Genomic DNA, 26281 nt, shown 5'->3' with positions numbered 1-26281 from the left:
GTAACGTTTATTACCACCAAGAGCCAACATTTGCATGTGTGAGAAAAAAGGCAGCACTTTTATGTTTTAATGTGCAACACGTTTCCTAACTCCAAGGCACCAGAACAAATGTTAGATTGGGGGACAAAAATTGTAGGGTTGTGATGTCTTTACAAGATGGAGGACCTCTTGAATAATAATTAGCTTGTTCTAATATTGCAGCTGATTTGCAATTGACATACAACATTTATAATACAATTTGGATCATTTAATAAGTATCGAAATAAAATATAAAGCTAGTTTTGTTACTTCAAATATTTTCATATGAACTTTTTCACAAATAAATAATAATAAGAGCGAGAGGCTCATTTCTGGTATGTAAAAATGGATACGTTAATAATTGCACATTAAAATGAAAACATGATTTTAATTTCTATGATTAGAAAAAAATGTCAACAGTTAATTTCTCATAACTGTAAGTTTCCTCTTCTGTGACATTCCATGACATATCTTATTGCTAAGCTCATTACAAAAGACTCAAATTAAACAATTAATTATGACAATTTTTTCTTTTTTCACTGACACCAGCTTATCAAATTCGTTGCTGGATTTAGCACCTTTTCACACCGCCCTGGTAATCGTTTTTCAAAAAGCAACTAGCAACAAATTTAGCTATTTTCCAAATTTATGTTTTAACTTTTGAAAAATGACTTAAACCAAAAATGCAACTAACTAAATTATAGCAAGTGTCTCTATAACACACACCCAGTCACAATACACACAAACTGCTATGTCTCATTTCAAAGGGTGCATCCTCTAGATGTGGCATTTGTTTGCCGCATGTCATCGAAGCTGTCTGTTTTTCCAAAAAGCATTACATAAAAAAATGAAAAATGAAAAGAAATGACAGTGATTACACCTCACGGGTGTAATGTTAATTTTTTCTATCAAATTAATTGAATCTTTTAGCATTATAAAATAAGTGATGTTTTATATTACTCTTACAATATTCTATGCAATATTGTGTAAATTATGTGAAGATGTCATGACATCACAACAAAACATCATTTAGCTACTTTCAGCAACAAATCAACCTATTTCTCCTTAATATTAGTTGGCAACAGTGCTCTCTTTGCTTAATCAGAAGAACTAGGGATCTGCCTTTTGTTTTCAGACAGCGGCAAAAAGACAACAAGCTAAAACTGTAGTGAATTTTAATCTGTATCAGAAATGTGCTTTTAATGAGAGCCAGCAGAGGCACATAGTTTAATATCAGCCCTCTTAATTCGGTTGAGTGGGCTAAACGTCTGGATGGGGTTTCTGGCACCCCTGCTGTGTATTAATAAATACATCTGAACTGTTTCACCAGACTCGAGCTTTCCGTTGTCTATAATTTTAGATCTTTGCTAACTTCTAGTCTGTTTTGACAAGTCATTGTAGGTCATCACATTACTATGACTTGGAAAATGAAAGGCTGAAATGATTATCATAAAGGCATGAAGAACACACCACTGAGTCCTTTGCGTTAAACGGTACTTCTGGATAAATCAGACTACTTTTTTTTAATTATTAAAAATGGTAAATGAGGGCAATAAAGTACCATACAATATCACAAGTCTATAAAATCAAAATGATCTTGAAATCCATTATGTTAATTAGCTTAGTTTATTTTTGTTGCAATTTTGCAAAACATGAGTTTCTGCTAAGAAATGTAATTTCACTTATAGTAAAGAAACATATAAAATATGCCAAAAAAGCATGCAATTATGAGCAACTCACGAGCTGACTTTTAAAATGAATTGACTATTTATAAAGCAAGACTTTAAATGATAAAACTTGCACAAATCAAATAAGCATATTTGCACAAAATGTGTTGATAAACTGAAGTCAAACCTGCTGCTGTAGGATTTGTTGAACACGCTCAGTCCAATTTGTCTCTGCCCCACGACCTGCACACGCCTCCTCACACTGCAAATCACAAACATTTAACACAACACAGTCAGAAATGCCATTAAAAGGCATGAAGAAAACACTCCAAACTTCTTTTGTGTGGGTGGGTGTGTGTGAGTGTCATTAGATCACCCCAAAGGCTGTGCATCTTAAAAATCATTTTATTTTTAAACATTTCCCAGCGTGTAAAAAACCCCTGCACATGATTTTAGTCAGGTCCTAGAAAATCACATTAGGCCAAAACTTATATTATTAATGCTTTTGTCTTTGTTTTTTGTTTTCAATCTTTAATTATCTGTAACTTCAGCAACTTTTTTTAGTCCACATCATAGTCAACACTGACCTCATCCGTTTCAAGCATGTCCACCAGGTCAGTCTCTGTCATGTTGAGTATAGATGCAGCTTTCTCTAGTGAGCATTTAGACACTCTGTTTCCTTCATTTAAACTCTTCTGTTTCCTCCTCAAACGTGCTTTAGTGTCGTCCACCTCCCTTTCCACTTCGTGAGCCAGTGTCTTCAAAAAAAAACAAAGGATTCAAAACAATAAACACGAGAATTTTCTAAGTTAAAATCTAATGGTTTAATGAACTCGCTGCGAACAAAAGCCCCACATTTTGGGATGATTTTTTCGAACAGGGAACGAACTGAACGGGTAGCCCGATGCTCTTGACTTTTGATGTAAGACACACTAAACATTGAAGGCTCTCGCGTCGATTTGAAGAGGAATTAAACATAACAGACTCCAAGCCTTTAAAAAAAAACCACTTGAATTTATTTCTCGTTTTTGCATGCCGAGTATTGTGAAGCTCTCGGAAGAGTGTATATAATGGGCGAGATGAGAGGCTATTAAAATGACGGTGGGGAACGTCGAGTCTTATTCTTTGTTTAGGCCGTCGAGGGCTGAGCTAAATGGGAGTTGTTGCTAAATACTAAGAGACAATTAAATGTTAAAGCTGCCACTGTACATGAGAAAGTCAATAAAGTGAGCTCCCCTTTGTTTCATTTTCAGCTTATTGATCGTTGCAATAATCTCCTGTATCATTCCCCATAAGCCTTGTGAAAACCTGACCTTGGAATGGACAGTTTGTGTGTGCGTGATTCCTCTCACTCATGGTCCCGGTTAACCCACAGAAGTATAAGTGAGAGCAATCACATGCGGTTGATCGGAGCGCAGTTCTTTGGGGCATGCTCCATTTCCCACATTCCCCCATCACGGTTATTTGTTTCATAAAGCCTTCATCATAAATACTTCAAATGGATCTTCATTACATTTCAGGGGATGCTGCTGGATTACATAAAGGCCGGTCCTGCGTCCTTATTCAGTACACACAAAAGCTGTTGTTCTTAATGCCTCAATGCCACTAAGAACTAAAGACAAAGTAAAACTGGTCTGAGTTCTCAACGTCAATGCTCAGCCTGGACGTACTGTATGTAGCAAAAGGCTAGTCGAAACCACAAATTTATGCAAATAGTTTGTGTTATAGGTCCACCGGGTTAGAAAATTCCAGTGCAATAAATTGGCGAACGTGAACTTTAACATCTCTTTCCCTTTTGCATTTACATACACAAACATTATTAAACCTGCAACATTGGGAGTTCTCAAGGGGGATGCCCGGCTCATCAACAGCCTGTCAAAAGAGCGTATGACTTTATTTAAAGCTTAATAGATATTCCCTGTCACTAGTCAAAGGCTAGATTCAATTGACCTAAGTCCAACACATGGAAAAATCTGGGAAGAGATTAAGTGAATTTATCACATGCTCTGCGCAGCTCCCTTTACCGCTTGTCGAGAGCCAGTCGAGCTGCAGAATAGCATGATGGGGGCCAAGAGGAGAAGGCCTCTTACCCACAATCACTCGAGCCACAGGGCCAATTTACCAGTTCTCTTGCAGAGGAGGAGGATTAGACAAGCGGAGGGGAAAGATTCCTCTTTAAATGACTTAGCCGCATTAAACCACACTGGATTATATTAGAAGATAAACTACTGAGGAAATTACTAAAAAAGAAATTAGACTTTATCTTAAATCTTTGGTGACATACGTGCTATTTGGATTTATTTTAGACTCTCAACCCTATTTGAACAGGGAGGCAAGCGTTTACAAAACACAACGTGAAGGCTGGATGCAGGTTTAAAATCACTACGGCTCAAAATTTTTGAATCCCTCACTGTTTTTTCTACCCTCAGTATAACAGTAAACCCATAAAAATCAAGGAATAACACAATTGTAACTGTGGGAATTATGTTGTGACTAATAGCGTCCAAAATTAACAATGTTATATTTAAGCATCTTCGAAGTAGGCACCAGGGCTGTGCTATATTGAAGAAAAATGCATTATACGATATGTTGCTAAATAATGCGCTATGCGTTCGGCGATACGACAATGCTTTAAGTCTGTAATATAAATGAAATCATATGAAAATATATTTTAAGACGAAAAATTGTACAACCAACATCCAGCCACGGGAAAAATTAAGAGGCCATTCCAAATTTTCATTTCTAGATGCATTGTGGCCCTTCTTGTCCAGTGTCAAACCTCAATAGTGACAAAGCAATGTGAAAAACTGACAGAATGACAAAACACATGAAAACTGTGTTATCCATTGAGGTTATCACATAAAAATAATTTTCGAACGTTTCCTAAATATAACTGTTGTATTGCTTAAAAGTGAATATGAACTTGTTTTCATTGCAGTTTTTGAGGTCTAAAAAAATACAGAGAATCTTTTCTGTTATTTTGACGTGTTTCACCCGTTTTCATTTTCTGCAAATAGAAACAAAAAATGTATTTGAAATTTGTGATAAATATTGTTAGCAGTTCACAGAGTGAACAAAATGATTTTACCTAATTTACCTAAATTTACCTAAACACATACCTATAAATAGTACATTTTTTAAACAGAAAAATAGGTCTCTGAAATGGTCTCTTAATTTTTTTCACGGCTGTACATGTTTCACATTTTTTCTGATTATTGATCATCTTCCACACATCAGGCACAGTCGCTCTGCTGCCTGAAACGCTAATCAAATATAACTTTTTGAATTTTTCTAATTATTAGGCTATTGCAAACTATTGTGAAATGTATATTTGTGACATTTCGATATATAGAGAAGCCCTTTTTTTTATTATTAAAACTATTTATTCATCATTTTGTCCAAGTAATCCATTTCAAAAATATGTTTGGTTAAAATAAAAAAAATGTTGTCTGATAAAAGAAGATAATAAATTTCCACGATATTTTTGAATACAAAAGTAATTTTAAACACTGTCTGAAACACCTTTAGATTTTTTTTTAAAGATCACAAGTGCCCCTCAACTTTTGACCGGTAGTGTATATTATTAATATAAAAATGTCTTTATGACTGGAATAGGCATTTGAATGAAAATCTGGACTAGGAAATATAATCAATTACTCGTGGCCCCACACATTTGCATAATTCAAACAAAGCTTCTCAGTGCATCCCTAAAAATGGCATTTTAATCATCTCATAAGATGCCTCTTGAACCTTCCTGACAGGATGGCATGTTCAAAGCTCATCAATCCATGACAGGGGAATGTAGGCCAGAGAGCTGAGCTGTCTACAGGGACCATCATTAACAGGCTAGCAGGAATCAGCTACAGGTTAAATATGTTGACTATATGAAACCATGGGCTACAATACACGCTGGGTTTGACAACAGTGTGTGCTAAATATCGCTTTACATAGAATTATGTAGTTTACGTAGAGTTCAACCTAAATATATAAGACAAATGCAAAACGTAAATGTAGGACAGTTCAGACACCTCGATGAATGTGCGGAGTTGATGCAGCTGAGATTCAGCCAGCGTGAGTTTACTCTGCATTATTTCCAAAGTCTGTGTGCTCTGCTGGACCAAACCGTGCATCTGTTTAGAAGCAGCCTGCTCCAACTCAGCCATGGCCCGATCACACTCCGCTAACCGCGCTTGCAAGACGGCCAGTCTCTGCTCCTGGGGATATGCATACAAACAAAAAGACATTTTTTGGTTAGGGAACCGCCCGTAAAGCGATCGGTCACAGACAGTTATCGACATGAATGTAAAAGGGGCAAAAGGAGAAAAATTGTCGGTTCGGTGATTATAGGGGCAGTAATGTTGGTAACCAAAAAACGTTACACCCCACCGATTTCTTTTTTATGGACACAAAACCAATGCAAGTCAATGGGGAAAAACAGTTTTCTGTAACCAACATTTTTCAAAATATCTTCTTTTGTGTTCTGCAGAAGAAGGAAAGTCATGCATGTTTGAAATGACAAGAGGGCATGTATATAACCACAGAATTTTCATTTTGAATATGAACTGTCCATTTTTAAACATCAAGAATTCCAGCTTTGTATTAGACCCAGATTTTACTTTATAAGACGTAAAATAGCAATGATAAAATGAAACAACAGATCAATTGCAGAAGAAAGGTATAGAAAAATTGGGGCAAAGTTTGGCACTGTGGCCAAACATCAAAGAACTAATTATGTGAATAAAAAACCCTTGCAAAGACATTAAAGGAAGAGCTTCGACAGTCACTAAAACTGTGTCACAAAACATGAATGGTGCAGAAATACCTTTTTCTGTAGCTCCTCTTTGAGTTTTTGGCTGGTTGTCATATGTTGTTTCTTTTCCTCTGTGGCAACTGTCAGTCTTCTCTTCAGAGAATCGACCAGAGCTTTCCGGTTAGACGACTCTTCTGAGAGAGATTTTATCTAGTATATAAAAAAATATTACTTTGACTCCAGAACATTAAATTACCTCAATATGTTTCTATAGAGTAAAATGAAGAACTTTTAAATCGGTTATGCATACAGTAGAAGGAGAATAATTCATTATTCTATATGGCTGTCACTGTTGTTTAAATGTTTGAGCAGGGCCTACTTTCTTCTCCAGGTCTTCGGTCACCGCTCTGTGACTCCTCTCAGAGTCCTGACAGATCTTTAGTCTGCTCCTGAGATCTTCCAAAAGCTGCCTTTTCATGGTCACATCTCTCTCCAACACGCTGACCCTGTGAACATACAGTACAAGCATTTATATAAAATATATTTTTACCACAGTGGTCCACAGTTGTTTTTATTGTGTTTTTGTTAATGTCCCAATAGAAATGAATTAAACTGCAGTAAATAATTCCAAAAAGGTTCTATCCGGATGCCCTCTGATCAAAAACTCTCGAGTGAACAGAGATGATAAAAGCGCCGGAATATGTTAACATTCGAGGCCTGTTTTACTGACCACGGCTTTGACCAAAGCTGCAGTAATGATGAGCAAAGGTCCTTTTTAAATAAATATCCACAAATTCCGGCGAGAGAGAGAGAGCCTGAAGCTAATGCGCTGAATAAATGTGAGAGCTTCTTATTGGAGTGACATTAAATTAAACAAGACCGGGTGGCCTGGGGACATGGAGTCAGGTTACCGAACAGAGCCATTAATGAGAAAACCCATATTGACCCCTTTGCAGTGTGGACGTAGTCGTTTCTCCTGTTGACTTACAGTGATGCTTCACTCGCCCTCCCCCACTTCACTCCATCTTTTTCAAAGCTCAAGAGAGTAAATGGCAATTAGATCTATAACATTTATTCTAGGAGCGCTCGTGCCCGACAAGAATAGCCGGATGATACTGATGGCCGGCGCAAGCAGCTTTTGTGCGGGCGCCGGCTCACTAAATTGCCTGAACGTTTTCCGTTGCACTCCTTCCTTTGTCTTTTTTTGCCGTCGAGGTGTTAGATTGCTAATTCGGAATGCATTACGGGTGCTAATACAGTTGTAAGTGCTTTCACGGATCATGGATGTGCAGTTTGCAGCAAAAAACAAAGGAGATGAATACATGTATGATATGGAAAGACAACAGGCGGCAGATGAAAGGGAGGCCTTTATGAATAAGGCAGAGACCTCTGCGCCGGATATTGACTCAGGACATGGCAGCACGCTTTGAAATTCACTTTTTTGAAGGCAGTGCAGCAGCCCCTCAGTGTTGGAGATGTATTTTTTACAGCGTCTAGACATGTATTTCATTTAAACGAGCCGAGTGGTGTAAGGCGGCTGCGGTTCACAGGGACTTCTCATCCGTGATTTCGCGTGTTGTCGCAGACCAGTGTTTTCACCTGCCTGTGGACATGGCCTGCCATTCACGCACCATAGAGTGCGCATTCTGCAAAAATCCTACACTCGGTCATTATCTTTGATTTGTAAAAAAGATCCAAACATCCGTGAAACGAGACCCGGGAGGCAAAAATGCTAAATCGCAAGTGCGTTTCTTTTAAGCACAAAACCTTAATACCAAAACGTGCTTTTATTTTCCAACTGCTATTTTTCCAGCAAAACGCCTAAAAAAGGCGTTGAGTACAACATACCGTGAAGTAAAAGTAGGCAAGTGGGTAGAAACAATAGGCGGTCAGACTCAGAGACAGGCATCTTATGCCAATAGCGCATAACTACACGAAAAGAAAATGACAGCTCTTCTGACTGTCTTTCCGCCTCTGTCAAGTATCTGTTTTAATAGGAAGCTCCATGGTCTGCGAACGGTGTGGAAGTTTACGCAGTCGCAGAGCTGCCACACGGTGGAATCATACACTGCAAAGGTGACCCGGAGCCCAAGAGACAGAAAGAGAAGGAGTATTAACGTAGAAAAGCTGGGGGAATAGCTAAGACCAAGAAGGAAAGGAAAGCAGAAAGAGAGGGATAGAGAGCATTTACCTCTCGTGCAGTTCCTTCACTGTCTGATCTCTTTCATCTAACTGTGCCCTCAGGCTCTTGTTAGCAGCACTGTGTTTGCTCATCTCACTGCTGGTGCTCTGTGGAGAGAAAGAGTCACACATTTATCCTATCATCTGATATTCCCATCATGCACGACTCTGTTATGCATACAGAGCCATCAGGGGTCTTAATGTGGATGCTGTAATGCTAACCATAATCCACTCATACAGCTGCATGTCCTGTTTTTTTTATGTTGATATTTTATTTTTTACTATCACACATTGTTTTTTTGGTAACACTTTACAATGAGGTGCTATTTTTTAACAGTAGTAAATGCATTAGCAGACATGTTAACATTTTAGTATAGGGACCAATTCTCCTTATTAACTAGTTGCTTATTCGTAGTTTTTTTGTACTTATAAAACACATATTCAACATGACCATATTCTATTTACCTAATCCTCCCTAATACCTAAACCTAAAAACTACCTTACCAGCTATTAATAAGCAACAAAATAGTAGTTTACTGAGGCAAAAGTCACAGTTAATGGTTTATTAATATCAAGAATTGGACCATAAAATAAAATGTGACCGCAAACATTAGCTAACAATGAACAGTTTCGTTTTTCAGTGTGTATTAATCCCTGTTAATGTTAGTTCATGTCAATACAGTTATTTATGTTAAATTCATGGTGCAATAACTAATGTTAACACGGACAACCTTTGATTTTTATGTATTAGTGAACGCTGAATTAAAAATTAACTATCATTAATAAATGCTATTCATTGTTAGTTAATTTAAGCAAATGCATTAACTAATTGTTAACAAATAGCACTTTATTGTAAAATGTTACCCATTTTTTTATACTTTAATACAATATGTCCAATATTATCTAGCAGAGATATAAAATCTATATTAAATGTTGAATTGATATTGGTTGAAAGACGAATAAATGTAGATAAATGCATTTTAAAGGACATTATTGAGACACTGACTACTCGGACATGAAGACAATATGTAACCACTATGTAATCGGTTTATAGGTTCTTTAAGGGACGAGGGTAAAAATAATAAAAAGTGATCTATTTAGTGCGGCATTCGTTCAACCTCTGTGAATGTGTGTCAAGGTAAGAGGTTCACACACAGTCAAAAAAACTTCCGATGACAAGTCACAGTGGGAAGTGGGAGGTCATGTAGAATGATGGCTATTTATATGTATATCTTGGGTTCAGCTGAAATGAACAGAAGACTTGCATACATGTGGTACACCACCAGCATATCCCACACATACAGTCAAATCAAAATTTATTCAGAAACCTTCAACATTTCTCACATTATTACAGTCTATTTGCTAAAGTTTAGAAAATGTTAATAAAATATGAAAAGAACTCGGAGTAAAATTTTGTCAGAACATATTCAACTTGGTAATGCCAGATAACGTTGATAGAAAGGTATGTAATGGATTAGGTTGAATTGCTGTCAGCTGTTAAATTTAAGTATAGAATTTAGGGCAACCAATTACCAAGCAATGCTTCATTTGTTCAGTGTGTGGTGCAAGGTCACATCAGCAATTAAAGAAAAAACACTTAAGCAAAACATGGTCAGGTCAAAGTGTCTGAATTACTTGGTCCCAATTTTGTATCAATTTTACTGTCAGAGTTAAAAACTGGCACTAGTAAAAAATATAAAAAATGATATCTTGTGTCTGAATAATTTTTGATTTGACTTTACATACACGCCTCTCACTTGAACAATTACCACAGTCGCTTAAAATCTGTGCTTGTTTTTATGATTTATCTGCTTTTAATGGGGAAATTCTATTTATTTTGTTTATTTATTTTTAGCAACGGACACAATCTTTGACAGGCAAAAATCTAAGGTGTTATGTTTGATGCACATTTGAATATTATTAAATGAACCCTTTAAAATTTCACAATATATCCAACCATTTAGTTTATGAAAAGACAGCATAAGCATTCCACGACAAGAGGTTTGTTAGCTTTTAAATAATAAATCAAAAATATTTTAGAATTAAGATAAAATGTTTTTGGACATTTTCTGCTTATAAAACATTAGTGGAACATATGCTTGGTAACTACAAAACAGAATAGGACTTCCATCATGTGTTTGCGAATATATTTTGTTATCTATGCAATAAAATACTACGTGATTTATTAACAGACTTTATCGACTCATTTTAATTTGCATTGTGTTGTGATTTCGAATAATACAGCATTTTAAACAAGACAACAATGTAGGACGGGACTGAAGCAGGGCATCGACAGATGTGTTGGAATTTACAATAAGCATAAGACTCTTAGAGCTCCTTGCATCAAATGGGTAGTAGAACTGTACCTATTTTCACTGCAGCAGAACCACATTTTACAGGCCAGACACACAAAGACAAACAGAATCTAGTTCAAGCAGTTTACTTACTATATGTTCTATTTGTACAGTAAACCCCCACCTTATACAGGTTAGATTTCACGACTGATCATTTTTATTTTACATTTTAAGATTAAGATTATCTGACAGCACCCACGTTGAGTGACATTTAAGGTAAAACAACACCTGAATAATTCTAAATAATTCATTGTTACATTTACTGATTGTTGTTTTGTAAATCTCTTTAATCCCAATATTAAAGAATCGTGGACGATGTAATGAAAACAATATTTTTACATTGAAAGATGCTTTCTAAGGCTGCTTCAGACCATATAAATCAAGAAGTATATTATTTATGCCGTCTTAAGAAATCTGTTTATTGTGCAATCCTTAACATATATACACTATTAAAATCCTGTTATAACTGAAAACTGCAGATGTATCAGTGATTTATCTAAGGAGCTGGTATTGAACTTAAAAGAGTTATACTGTTAAGAACTGCATTAAAAAAAACACTGGACATAAAAAATGTCTATGTTCCTGGCGGACCAATAATAAAAAGCTATGAATCTGTTGTTGTATTTGTATCAACCGGCAAACCTTGAGTTGGTGTGTAAGCTGTTTGACTTGGGTCTGCAGGTGCTCGGGGTCTACAGCGGGGGGGTTGGCTGTCGTTTGCTGCCGTATTTGTCTCCACTGCTCCAGCTCCATCTGCAGAGACGCCTTCTGCTGCTCTACACCGGCCAGCTCGCATGCCTGCTTCTGCTCCCAAACACACAAACATATTTCCCAGTCTCTTACAACAGCTAGTTAATGAAGAGGCAGATGAAAATCAATTAAGTGAGCAAAATGACAAGGAGGCAAAAAGTTTGATTAAACAGTTTCCGGTGAGTTTTTTGATTAAGGAGCATTTTTCAGTCTCAGGACTACGTGGCAGTTTTGATTAAAGCCTTAAATCCGATTAGAGGCGTATGATAATAAGGAGGCAGATCATTCCTCAGTGTCTTCGTCTGATTGTCAGCCTTAATAGAGCCATTGTCAGCTCGCCCCAATGCACTCTGGGAGTTTATCAGCGCTGAAAGCTGAGCACCAGGGCTAATTGCGCTCTCGCTCACTAACACGTGCAGTTACTGCATAGAACTAAGTGAATAACACAAAGCTCTGTTTGGGGAATACAACCACACACAGAGTTTATAATAACACTCGGTGGCAATACTTCACCCTCTGCCAAAACATAATGATTTCTTCAGCTACAGCCCCATTCTTACGATACGGCAAATCACAGGGAAATGGACCGCACGCGCTGTGTCTCGTGGACACCATTCGTGCAGCCAAAGATATCTGGTTTCTGACCTTATGATAGAACGTTTTCTTTTCTAGGTTTGCGCTTGTGAAAGAGCGCCCGGCAGCACAGAGAGAGGCATTGATGTCGTTTCCAGGAATCGGAGGGTTTCTGAATAACCCTTCTGCAATGGAGTGTCATTAGGATCATGTGGTTTTCTGTCGACGTTCACACACCATCCAATGGTCCAAGCATTCTTTTAAACCGGTAGTTCTCAATTCTTGGGGACCCATTGCATTGCACTTTTTGGATGCCTTTTCTGACACGTCTTTAAAGGTCTCCAGGATCAGAATTGAAAACCATGGCTTAAACTGCAGGATGTTTACTGTGACCTACACACACAACATTAGATTTATGCCGACTTTCTGAGAAAGTCGTGTCTTTACAAACCTGTGTGACTTTTTACTTCTGTTAATCACAACAGAAGATATGTTGGTAGCCAAACGACACTCGTATCCATTGCCTTCAACAATATGGACAAAAAACAATGTATAAAAAATCTCCTTTTTGATCTAAAGAAGCAAGTCCAACAGGCTTTTTAACGACATGTGCGTCAATGAAATACAACCCATTTTTTATTGTTGGATGAATGCCTTTAAGCAGGTTATGAATTACACATCATACATTTATGAATTGATTCTCATAAAATGACACATTAATACTGAACTATTTCAACGTGAATCTTATCATGTTCTTCACGAAATCCTAGAATTGTTTCTATTTTAACAAGGCACTAAAACGCGGCAGTTCCACGCACCATTTATTTCCTCTATTAAAAAGTTTAAAGTCGGCAAAAAAAGGAGTCAAGAGTTGAAGGGTGAATTTGGTTGGGCAGACTTCTAATGTCTATAGATCACTGATTTACGAATCGCTGTGACCAGTCAGTCACTTGGAGCTGTAAATTAAACTGTCAAGCTTGTTAGAATCGAGTCACACTTGTCTATCTCGCCGAACTCGGAGGAGATGTGGGGAGGTTAGTTTGGCTTAGTGCTAACAGGCCCTGAAAGCCTCCCTGTCAGACGAGACTGCTGCAGGAGTCTAATCCTGAAGTAATCCCGACCCTTCCTAAAAGAAGAACACGGAGAACACCTGCAAATTACGCAGATTACAGGCCCGGGCTGTCAAACACGCTGTCAAGCCCCTCCGCCGCGGCGACGGGAGAGCTTCTGCCACTCTTTCCTAATAATCCCGGCGCAGTGATTAATCTGAACGGCTCAAAGGTGTGACAGCTATCTTCACAGGGAGGCTGAGCAGGTAAGTATTCCACCTGTCAAAGCACAGTTACTCTTTCATGTTTAAGTGAGATCATACAGGGGACGAATGGAGTACGCACGTCACCTGCAATCATTTTGCATCACGACACTACCCTTGGCACTTGTTGAATTGAAGAAAAACGCAGCGATCATTTCTTTAAGATCGAGCGAGAACAGCTGGGTGCTCCGCGGGGATGTGTGCCGTGATTGACTGATGAAAGTGTCACTTCGCTGCTGAGCATGTGTTCCACTTAGAGAGAACAAGGAACGCACACACGCACCGACGCCAGCAGATGCATTATCTCATGTGCTGCTAAAACACCCATCAATCGCAGTTCTAACACATGCAGGAAGAGAGAAACCCATGCAACTCATCTAATATACATCACAGACTCTGAACAAGAGATCCATTCCCTACCGATACCGCGTATGACATCCGTGTAATCGCTACGGCAGCTCTGCGACACTTCTGCCGCTGTGCTACAGCCTGACTTCGCTGCTGCTTTGTTTAATTGAACTTGGCCGTTTATCACAGGAGCCTTGTCTTTTTCTGCCTAGGCAATGAAATGAGAGTGAGAGAGAGAGAGACTTATTAAGATGAGCAAGACAAAGGATCGATACTGGACCACAAAGGGCACGGGGATCAATGTGAGCTGAGTGTAGTGTGACACCTGACACGAACGCTAATATAGAAGAAACAGAAACTACCAGACACTCGCTCACTTTCATTCGCACAGAAAAAGCACCGGATCTTGTAAACGAATTAAAGCAATGCGATTATTCTGTGCGTGGAACTCGGTCGGTAAGGAAAGGTTGTCTTATGATACCGGCGTCCACCCTGGTGCAATGCTCTTCTCTAAATACTCATGTGATTTATAATAGCAAGTAAAGAGCTTCATGCAATAAAGACACTCTTTCCATTTCCTGATCCTTGAAAAAAAGAGTACAGATTTAAAAGCTCGTATTTACTGTAAGAAGTGTCTGATAGTGCTGAGGAGGGGGGGTGAGACAAAGTGAGTAGTGTTTAGCTGGTTATTTGATCTCAATATGGTAGCCACAATGATCACCCGAGTCTTGATGTCAAATGAAGGTACTCTTCCTTTCTTTAGGTGTAAAGAAATGACAGAATTAGTGAATTAGTCTATTCATTTATTCTGCCACCTCTGTCTCCTTCCATCACAGGACTTCTGGAACATCTGCTGGTACAGACACAGTGCTGAGGAATCACACGATACTAGCGATTCAATCTAAAACAAAAGCTCAGTGCAGGACTAGGTGAACTCATGCATATACACGAGTACATTTACATTCAAAGGTGCACAGCTGGATTGGATACGGGTGACAAAGGGCGCAAAACCCCCACTGCCCTCCGGTTATTTGATGGTGTGAATGTTTTCTTCAACCGTGGTTGCCATAGTTAACATAGATGGAGCCTCATATAAGTGACAAGCCTTACTGCTTAATACACAAATCAGTGTTTATTTCTCCATTTCTCCACACTGCTTTTTATTTAGACCATAAGACCATCACCCAACAAACATGATTGCCCACTACCACAGCTATTATTATTGTTCATTATAATACATTGTAATTACTGTGAACATACAACATGTTCAGAGTAAGTTAAAGGTTGGGGTGGTTTTAGGGTCAACACTAGAGATGTAAATTTACAGGTATATCACTAATAGATTTTCATTCAAATTACAGATCAATGAATCAATAACTCAATACCATAAACCGCATGTGGACAATCAATTGCGCAAATCAACTCCACATAACAGGAACCGTTGCAACACATAAAATACCATGATGTCTGCTAAAAGTTTAGCGTCATTTTAAGGACTACATTCCTATTGCTCGGATGGCATGTGTTGGATTTTGAATATCTTGTAATTGTATAGTTTTGATACGTTAACTATTATTGTAAAATATGGAAAAAATATATAATAAAGAATGAATAAGTGACACTACGTGAAGTTATAAATGGTGGTGTATACTAAACTAAACAGTACACATAATGACACAAGTGAGAATATATTTAGCCAAGTGTAGTGTCAGATGATAACCGATTCAATTGTTAAAACTTGATTTATTGTCACCAACTGATTAATTGTTAAAGGGATAGTTCACCGATGTAGGTATTTTTTAGCAGATTTACTCAGACGTCAATGGGAAGCGATATTGTTCGAATACCAACATTTTTAGAAATTTCTTCTTTTGTGTTTCTACAGGTTTGACAAGAGAGTAGATGATGACAGAATTTAGATTTTTGAGTGACCTATTTGTTTAACATCTCTAGACAAGAGAAAAATTACAATACATGCAGACAATGTAAATGTGAGGAGGATTTAACAACAAATACATTGCAATCTTTCTTACACTAGCATTAAAGTGAAAAGCCGAAAACTTTCAAAAGTACATACACAATACACACACTTATCTTCCACACGTTGCTCTTATTGTCATCACCTAATCAGTCGAGAGGATCAAATCTGGACACACCAGCACTAGCCAATTAAAGAGCGTGATCACACCACAGGGCAGCAGGGGGCAGTGTACGGGGGCACTAGACCTGCTGCCCTTTCACCACTTCATGAATACTGCAAGACTCCGAGTCAAACAAATAAACAAACATGTGCGCGCATGTGGAAACACACACATATACACAGTGTCACTGCAGCAGGGTTTGGAGATGGTGGAAAAAGAAAGGGAGGGAGAGAAAGGGAGATCTGGTCACTAGGGCGTTCATTTTGACTCTTAATCAAGTCTCAGGCGGTCTCTGTATTTCCAACCGTGCAGCGGCACACCCTACAGGGGCCGACACGTAGATCTGTGTGTGCGCATGTGGAAAAAAAATGACACATATGGGTCTCACGGGTCTACACATGTATGACAAGTGATGACAGGCTATTTATCGAAATCCAGAACTGAACGAGGTGTTTGTAAAGTCACGAGACAGTACAACATTGTGATGACCTTGCAGTACCTTCGAGAGCTGCTTGCTTGCGTTGAGTTGCTTTAGAAGTGAGTCCAGTTGCACTTGTGTTTGAGCGTGTCTGCGGTTCTGCTCTGTGGTGAGCTGCTGCGCTGCTCCTTTGTCGGCCTGAAGCGCATTAACCTGCTGCTGGAGAGACAGAAGCCGCTGTCGCAAAACACAAGAGGTCTGTTTTCTGCTCCTTCTCGACATTTGCCGTGAGGCACCTGAGGGGAGAGAAGAGTACACATACTTAAATCTACAGTCAGTGTCTTTAAAGATAGCAGTGGATACATGAGAATTAAAACGTAAACTGACAATTAACACTTCAAAATAGTGCTTGCTCCAAAAGATATAAGCGGATAGTTACCCAAAAATGAAAATTCTGTCATCATTTACTCAGCATCACGCAATTCCTAACTTGCATAAATTTACTTGTTCCTCTGAACACACAAAGATATTTGGAAGAATGTTTGCAACCAAACAGTTCTGGGGCACAATTGAATAACAATAAGAAAATAAACAGAACTGTTTGGTTTCCACATTTCTCAAAATCTCTTTTGTGTTCAACATAACATAGAAAGGTATACAGGAACAGCCTTCAGATGATTAAATTAAGACAGAACTTTAAAAGGTAATCATTTCAATGTAAAAATATAAGGTTTTAGATTTGATGACTTCATGATTTGATGACTATGTGGTGCTTTTTTATGACATGGTTCTAGTCTAACCAAGGGCTTGAGTTTGGGGCGAGGCATCATATTTGTCCAATAATGGTAGACAGAAATTAGGGATGCACCGAAATGAAAAATCTTGGTTTTCGGATTACTCTTTCATTACTTTATTTACTGCTTTTTTTCCACTATTCAAAATTTTGCTGAATTTTTATAATTTTACTAACACATTTACTACGATCTATAAAAATAAACAATATGGTATATTATAGGCTTTTTCATGTGACTATGTCATAGTTTAAGTTAACCAGACTTTTATTTTGACGGGTTGTCACAAGGACCTGTTTAGTGCGTGTTTTGACAGTGGCTTTTCTCACATGAAACGTGGCCGGGATGCAAAGAGCACACCTTGACAGGTTTCAGGGAACTGGCTTGGGAACTGTGTGAATGCCACCACTGTGTGATGTCGAAGTATGTCGGGAGCTGCGAGGCTTTTGTCAGACCGCCAGCTCCTTCTAAAGTACACTTTACCGACCAATACCATCTTTCATTCTGATATTTACTTGGCTCCATTTTTAAAGTGTGATGAACTTAATTGTTTGGTAAAAATTCACTTTTTTCTATTAATTATAAATCATTTTGATCACCGAACATTCGGTGCATCCCTAACAGAAAGGGAGTGAAAGCAGCGTTTGAGAAAAAACGGCTTTGTGATTTTTGCAGAATTGGTGGGTACGATTTTTGGGGGTAAGAATGTTTTTTAATAATGATTAAATGGACATTCAAGAGTCAACAGTTAGTAAACAAACATGGTGTTCTTCATCTTTATTGTATCAAGTAGGTTACCTTGGAATTGAATGTTTCCGGTGTGAGACCGGGCCAAACGTAAATCATCCTCAGGCCTGTCTATGGGGCAAATCAGCATGTACCTGGAGCCCTGCCGACAGGGGATATGTGGAAAGACAACACATGACAAAATAAGCTGAGGCAACAGTTTAACCTAACGGAACGTGGCGGAAGAGTGACAGAGGAAGCGTTTGTAGTCACTTCAAAGGAGCTGCGGCTTTTCCCCTCGTTTGTATCGAACACTATTTAAAAAGGTTTTGATCAGTCTCTCTCTCCTTCCCTTGCCACGGGTTTGATCACGGATTTATCTAGAAGCTCTTTACTGTGACACAGGCGGCGCAGCACTCTGCTCCACTGTCACGCCGATGTGAGCCAGCGCGGATGACGAGTACACAGAGGCATTCAGGCAGGATCTGAGAGAAGGCTGACAGCTGTGGAGCTGAGAGGAAGAGAAAAGAGAAGATATGAAGCTTCCCCGTTCTCCGAGGGGATGGGGGAGAGCCAACAGATCCCTGAGAGACTGTCGAGAAGAGATCGCACTTCATAGGAACAGACACCACTGATACTCATCTCCCAGTCAACGCAACTGTTTACAGAACTGTTTACAGTCAAGAGGAAAATATTTTTACTTTTCACTAAATGAGAAAGGCACTTTCAAGGTAAAATGTGTAATTTTCTTTAACGTTCAAAAACTTTCTCCGATACCAGTTTGCTGTAATTGCAGAAGCAAATACAAGTCATTAATTCAGAGATGAAATGTGGAATAACTGTGGCTTTTTCAAAATCGCTTTGTTCGTCTCAGAATCCTTCCCAGCCTGAAAGAACAACAATGGCTCAACCAATAGCGTAAGTTTGACTATCTGTTCATCCGATGAAGGAAGATGGGTGGAGAGTTAAGGAAAGTTTTTGTTGTTGTTAATTTGCTATTCTGCTTGATGATGCCCGCGCACAAAAATAAACATTTAAAATGTTTTAGATGAAATATCAAACTACTTCGGTGACTGCTCTCAAAGACCTACACTAAGTATTATGGTATTTAAAGATGCAATCTGTATCTTTTTATCCATCTAGTCATCTCATTGTAAAACATACAATTGCAGATAGGCAATTCCAGCATTATGGATGTGACATTTTCAGTAGAAACTTGAAATATACATTCCCATAGAATGTTCCGAATATACTGATTCATCTGCTTATATTTGACTAAACCCCTGATGATAAATGTATCAGTCAAAGTTTTGCTCATCTTAAAAATTTAGGAAATTAATGTGTCACGGATCTGACAACTCAGGTTGCTTTGCATTTTATTGTAAATAATGGAAGTTACGAGAAACAATATTAAAATATGACAGTATTAAAAATTCAAATATTCCTGATTGACCAACCTTAGTTCTCTGAGGTGCTTGACTGTTCGGAGCGGAGTATCGACTTTTTAGACTGTCAGAGAACTCTTCATTTTCACTGTGGACATAAAGTGATAACTTTGTGAGATGCCATAGCATCTATATGAAAAACAGCCAATTAGCAGAAGAGCAAACAACTGTAAAATATAATGCAAACCTCAATATTTCATCTATAATACTTTCATCAGGTGTAATGGGTGTGTATGTGTATGCGGTGTGTATCTGTAAGTGCCAACTTCGAAACTGCCAAGACACACAGTATTCTTGCAATTCTAAACACTGCATTGTGTCACTGAATAGCCTCTGAGAGACAGCCTTGGAAAGGTTCCAGCATGCTCTTCTGTTGAAGCAGCGGTGCATTTGGGTGAAATAAATCTGAGAACTGGTATCATTGAAAATCATCATGCCATCCATCATGCCACAAACCCCGACGCAGTAGCCCGCATAAAACTTTCATGAAATAATTACTGAAGATGCCGCTTGATTTGGGGAATGTTTAACAGCTTGTAGACATCTGGTGGAGAGCAGAACAGAGTCGTTCAAAATTTATCCCGTTAAATTACATCGAGGCAGAGGAGGAGAGAAAAGAGACGCTGGGATCGGGGTGAAATAGGAGTGTCACAGCATAAAGGAATTGATTGGCCCACGTTTGCCTGGGACGACTCCTCTGTCAGGAATGAATATGCAAAGGAAGCACAAATTAAATTAACCTGCCAAACTGTCAATTTTAGGCCTCGTGACGGTGGGAAAATGGCATTGGGCAGAAAGTGGGGCTGTGGGTGGGTTCAGGTGCATCCTGGCACCGCTCCAACTCCGCTGTTCAGAGGTGGCTAATTCTAAATGCAAATTTCAGTCAATAAGCTCCTAGGCAAGACATCCCAGGGTAATTCAAAGGATTTGACATTTTTTCTCTCTTTTTTGCCCCCCTTCCGCTTTTTTCTCCTCTGAATACCAACGAGACAGGAGCTGAGATTCAATCACCCGATTGCTTGTGTTTTTGCATATGCGTGCTGTCCCTACCGTCAGAAAAATAATGAGAGCATGAGAGAAGGAGAGCGAAAAGGAGACAAGGATGCTGAAAGGTGGGGGAAGTACCTGTCTGCACTCATGTCCTCCCAGTCGTCCTTGGAGGGACTGTCCATCCTGTTCTGTTTGGAATGCGCGCCTGTACAGTTGGAGGCCTTTCTGGACCGGAACCTGTTGTTAGTCAGCGCGAAAGCTTTCGCTTTGCTCAGAGCCGAAGACCGGTGGAAATCTCGCTCCGCTCGAAGCACTCCCAGTTCCTGTCGGAGCTTCAGTAGCCTTCTTCTAGCCTGGTTTCCCGCTTTGATGGCACTCTCCGCCTCTCTCTTGAAGTTCTGAAGCTGTGTGAGCAGTCTGTTCCGTTCGGCTCTAGCTTGAGTGTCCTCTGCTGCCCGAACGACAGCGCATTGCTGGAGTAGCTGAATTTCGGCCTGCATATCACCCCGCTCTCCAGCCAGCCCTCTGTTCATTTCCCGTAGCGCTTGATTGTCATCTCGCAGCCGCACAATCTCACTCTCCAGAGAAACCATTTGAGTCTGTAGCTGTTCTATCTGTTGGTGTAAGCAGACGCACAGACGCATCAAATTATCACAAATTATCTTTTTGGGGTTTTAACCCTCACTGGCCTCTACGGAGAGGGTCTGTTTTGAGGCAGGCGAGCAAGCAGTCTACCATTCGCCCAAATTTGTTACCCATGGCTAAACATAAAAGAGGGCCATTTAGGCAGCTTGTCAAATCCTGGTGGAGGGTGTGAAACAGAGGAGGGGATGCCTGCTGGGTGTATACCCCCAGGCAAATCGCTGCCTTTTATTTAGCACTCTCTCTGCCGTACCGCCATGGCACGGCACCTTTCAAACAACATTAGGCCCCTTTACGGGTGGCTGACAACGACTCGCCCACCCACCCCCCCTCCCGGCACTCCATCAAAAATTATTTCATTTATAATGCGTTTGCAAGAGCACATAAACAGCGGTCTGCCCCTGTGGGTTATTAAGTTTAACATGGTGCTTGTCATTCGGTAATAAAGGCGATGACAGCCCCCATTACATGACCATATGGCAGCTGCTGGCACAGCTTACAATGCCATCATCTGCTCCGAATTATTCTACAAACCATTTCATTCCTCCGCTCACAACGTTTCTCTCACTTCTTCGCCAGCCCCTTCAGCAAACGGCATCCTAAATGTTGCTTCGGGGGAAGTGAAGTGCTTCAGAATATACTGTGGGAACAATCTGCTCGGGCTAAATACTAATGACAAATGATTTACTGGTGTTAAATGGCTAAAGGATTGAGCCATTTAGCATGTGTCAAATACTGGAACTGTCAGCAAATGCAAAAAAGTGGTTTAGTCGTTTCAAAGGTGTCTTAAAGATTCTGCCGTGCTTTTTATAGTCCTGGTGGTAATGGGTTTGAACCAACAGACCACGCTAAAGGAAGACAGGTGGTTTTTACTCTATAAACTGTGACGGTAGGTCATTTTGGAAAAGCCACAAGTCCACAATTACTGAGCTTTAGAGAGTGCATGACACCAGCTCTAGGTCACTGCGAGTTTGCATTACATAATATTTTAATCTATAATCGAGTTACTTCATTGACATCTCAATGCATTTTTATAGCTCTACGGGAACTATAAAGAGCATTTCTGGGGCCAATAGCTTATTGCTCTTGCTAAAACATTCGATAAAAAATGTACACAGTAGGAAGTCTATAGTTGGTACCTTTTTGAAAGTCTGTTCCACTCTTCGGGCTGTCTTAATGGGGGTGCTGCTCCTCCTGACCTCCTCATTCGGCACCTCCTCAAACAGGAGCTCTGCTAAAGAAACAAAAGCTAATAATGTCACCTGACAGCCACTTTCTCTCCAAAAAATCAATTATCATTAATGGCACATAATTTCTTTCCAACTCTCTATTCATCTGCTTGAGCTCCTAAAGTGGCATTTAATGGACGGAATTAAAAAAGGAGATTCACAAGCATGAATCAAAGCCTTTTTGACCTGAAGCAATCTTGCTGGTTATTGAAAAGCAATAGAAATGAATTGTGAGCGTCATTTTCAAAGTATGATGGAGTTTGTTGTTATGACTTCATGGCAGGAACTTTGTTGCTATGCTTGTTTAAAGAAGGGAAATAAACACATTTGGAAGGCAGAACTTCCTGTAGCCTCGGGTTGATAAAAGTTTCATGGTGAATGTGGATGCTCATTTGTCGAATGAAAATGTTGTGAAATATTTAGAATCTGCTTTTTTCCGGGCTGACCTTTGGACAGACACGCAGAGTTGTAATTCTTGTGAGTCACTGCACTGTCTCTCTTGGCGCACACACACGTTCATGTACCTGAACACACACTTGTCTCAAACTGAAACCCTCAACAATCCACTCTCACCTCAAAATCATATAGGTGAATGCACATATACACACATAAAACATGCTCGTCTCTGTGACAGCTGAGAAGTTTGTTTCTTAAATTACCCATCACTGTTGTCTCTTGAAAATGTCAACTCGCATCAGATGATTCCTGGCCTTCTCTCACTGGGTCCCCTGATTGACTGATGTGACAATCATAGCCTTTGGTCTTTTTGTGGCCTCACTGCCAGTCATAAATCACTGCTTTTATAAACCTTTGCAAAACTAATGTTTGTGTATAAAAAAGAAAAACATTCAAAGAAGGGTGCAATGTTAAAAAGAACAGCTCTGCTTGGGAGGGCATTTTATTGACAGTGTTGTCTTGATTAGGTCACACGGTCGATATTCATCTCCAGTATCAGAATGTCTGAAGTTCACGCGCTCTTAATTACTTTCATCTCATTTATGACAATGCTAGCAAACTAAAACACAAGAATATGTCCTTCATATCCTTACAGATGGACAAATGTGAATATTGTATTTTACATTGTATATTGTATCAAGGTGAAACTGTTGTTCTGTTTTTTTTCCTGCTTACAGTAGGAATGAATTGTGACTGAATGTTCTCAAGCTTCATTAAACATCTCTGTTTGACTCGCGCAGCATGTTCCAAGTGTTCTGAAGGCATACACAAATGGGTTGGCAAAGAATAAAGTAAAACCTAACCTATTAGTATTAAAATAATGTTACAACAACCAGAACATATCAGTGGTATCCACAATAGAAGAGTATTATGCACAGTACAGGAGTGAATTTGACTGTTTGTGCACACTCCAACAGCAAAAAAGGCACATCAAATTAATTTGATAAAAAGTTCAGTTCTGGTCCTTGATTCTGACTGGCTGAGCCGAGTTTAATTCAATTCATGTTTATTTATATAGCGCTTTTCACAATTTGCATTGTTCCAAAGCAGCTTTACAGGATCAAATAAGAAAATCACAGAAAGGTAAAACACAGCACACTGCATGGTGTTTATACAACAAGCAAGATCATTCTAATACATAATATCTAATAAATAAATAATTAAATAAAGTTCTGAGTAGTTATGAAATACCCCGATTTATAACTGCCTTCATAGCCTTACACCATGTCTACACCGGACGAGACATGACAACCTGCTTGTTCTTAATGGGTTTGTCGCTTCCCGCCTCATCCAGTGTGGACAAATTAAAAAATTATAATGACTTCTAATACGCTTCTAATGTCTTTTGTCGTATCGCGTCCGGTGTAGACACGGTGTAAGTATTACTTATTTGCTGTGCTTTATTTTATAAAACCTTGCTATGCATATGAAATAACCGTTTTATAAAAGCAATATGCCCCGCGAAGCAGGGGGCTTATTGCTTGGGGCTAACTGCTTTATTATTTAATTACTACTTAAATACTTACTATACTACACGTTTTTTTCACCAAAACCATTCTATACCCTCAAAACACTCGGGACACACAACAAGAGTCACTTGGAGATCATTAAAGAAGCTTTTGTGTTTATCTTCGTACTAACCTTGTTTAAGCAACCAATAAAACTTATCTTAACCCAAATGACCATATTTACGAAGGACATGACTCAAAAATAATAAACCAATTTGTCAATGTTGACATTAGATGAGCTGGAAAGGATCTGCTATATCCCCCAGGGGGAATCCTTCAGTGTTTTAATATCTTAACATTAATAGAATGAAGACAACATCTAAACACAAATCAATTACATTTATTCTATTTCGTTCCACAGAGTATAAGTGCAACTGCATTGATTCCTGTGATATATGTAAAGGAAAGAACAGTGACAGATGTGTGTAATACCTTGTTTTTCCCCGTGTAGGTTCTGCTCTGTAACCCTGTCCATGACTGCCTGCACATGTAGAATGTTCAGTAGTTCTTCCAGTTTAAGTCTAATTTAGGAAGAAAACCAAGAGAAATATGAAAACAAAGGTCTTATGTACAACCATTAACATGTTAAAATATTATTTTAGCTGTATTGAGTTAATGTAATTGGACAAAATCATTGCCCTATGACTACTGACTGCATGCATAAGTGTCTAGAAGCATGTACATTCATGGTAGACATCTACTTTGTTGAGGTATAGTGTTTCAGGGGCACCCCACCCCTCAATATCAGATTCGGAAGAACCTGGCTAGTTCATGTTCTTATAAACTCTGTATTTTATATTAGGGAAATGACAAAAAAGATCTATTCTTCAATTTCACATTTCACAGGTATGTTTTTGCTTCATTGAAAATGCTATTTATCACATGGCCTACTTACAAACAATAAAACCAGAGTATATGTTACCAGACTGCGACTGTAGTTTGTGTGAATGTGTTTAGTCATTCTATTCATTTCTATTTCAGGCCGTGAATACACTAAGTTTCTGTCAAAGTGTGTTAAGCCACTGCTTTAGAAACTTCCCTTTTTACCTTTAAACCGCTTCAACTCTGACACCATCCAAATCTCTCCCCCACTGAGATGGAGATATAAAAAGAAACCCTGCTAATTAAATAGCTCTTAATTCGCTACGAAATCAAAGTGCTAAGTGACAAGCAACATAAAACCCTGGGCTGGGGTGTGAGGATTTCTTTCCACCTAGACAGAAAAGGGATTGGGGTGGGATGCGGGGGGATCTAAACAGACAAGTACAGAATCTAAACCCAATTAAGAACCACCAATTAGCTGTATTCATTCTAGAGACTAATTAAAAGGGGCAAAAAGAGGCACTTTCAAGTTATTATTAGGACCCAAAAGAAGTCTGCCGAGGATGGGGGTAGGCCCCAGCGAGACATCTTGCACCTGAAACAATACCTAGTTCCCCTCCCATTTGTTCTAGTGCGGTGGAAGAACTTCAAACTCTCGGCTGAATCGCAGTGGCTTAGTTCATCAGACTCACTGCTCCTCGGTATAAGTACAAGCAAAGAACTCTCCAGCTGTAGCACAACAAGGGAACCAGTTATAGCTCTTTTTTCCCATTAAACAACACCAAATTAAAAATCATCTCACTTTTCTAATCGCCTTCCACTTTTCACATGCACTCTTAAAATAAACTTTCTGTGTACCGCCGTGCTAGGGTGCAGAACATATAAGCAGCACAAGGTGGTTTATTAGCATTCCAGCTGTAGAGATCAGCTGTGGGTCTCTTATGACCCTGCCAGCCACTCTATCAAAACACAGTTACTACAGCTCCTCCTTTCATGTCAACAGCATAGATTTGTTTTTTTCCGAGGTGGTGTGAACCTCTGCTCCATCAATCCCCTCTGCTTTTCAGTCCCAGCGTGTTTGCGCGAGTACATCATTTGAATAACAGATGTTTATTAATACAGGATGGTTAACAGGCCCCTCTCTAGAGCTTCCATGCTGC

General features: G+C 39.1%; 1 protein-coding gene across 3 annotated transcripts in view; it reads right to left on the bottom strand.

Moving 5' to 3' along the window:
* cntln (centlein, centrosomal protein) overlaps positions 1-26281 on the bottom strand; it is a 69318-nt gene that overhangs the window by 6740 nt on the left and 36297 nt on the right. For all 3 annotated transcript variants that reach the window (XM_056763852.1, XM_056763862.1, XM_056763870.1), the window contains exons 14-26: positions 24732-24820; positions 22246-22340; positions 20600-21078; positions 19487-19562; positions 18102-18192; positions 16594-16808; positions 11613-11774; positions 8627-8724; positions 6815-6941; positions 6508-6645; positions 5714-5899; positions 2273-2443; positions 1873-1947 (exon numbers count right to left, since the gene is read on the bottom strand). In XM_056763852.1, coding sequence (XP_056619830.1) covers positions 1873-1947; positions 2273-2443; positions 5714-5899; positions 6508-6645; positions 6815-6941; positions 8627-8724; positions 11613-11774; positions 16594-16808; positions 18102-18192; positions 19487-19562; positions 20600-21078; positions 22246-22340; positions 24732-24820 — 2002 coding nt within the window. The remainder of the gene's footprint in view (positions 1-1872; positions 1948-2272; positions 2444-5713; positions 5900-6507; positions 6646-6814; positions 6942-8626; positions 8725-11612; positions 11775-16593; positions 16809-18101; positions 18193-19486; positions 19563-20599; positions 21079-22245; positions 22341-24731; positions 24821-26281) is intronic.

This window comes from Triplophysa dalaica, chromosome 2 (genome assembly GCF_015846415.1).
Source record: "Triplophysa dalaica isolate WHDGS20190420 chromosome 2, ASM1584641v1, whole genome shotgun sequence".
Taxonomy (NCBI): domain Eukaryota; kingdom Metazoa; phylum Chordata; class Actinopteri; order Cypriniformes; family Nemacheilidae; genus Triplophysa; species Triplophysa dalaica.
The sequence above is the reverse complement of the archived record's forward strand: the minus strand, read 5'-3'. Positions and strand labels throughout refer to the sequence as shown.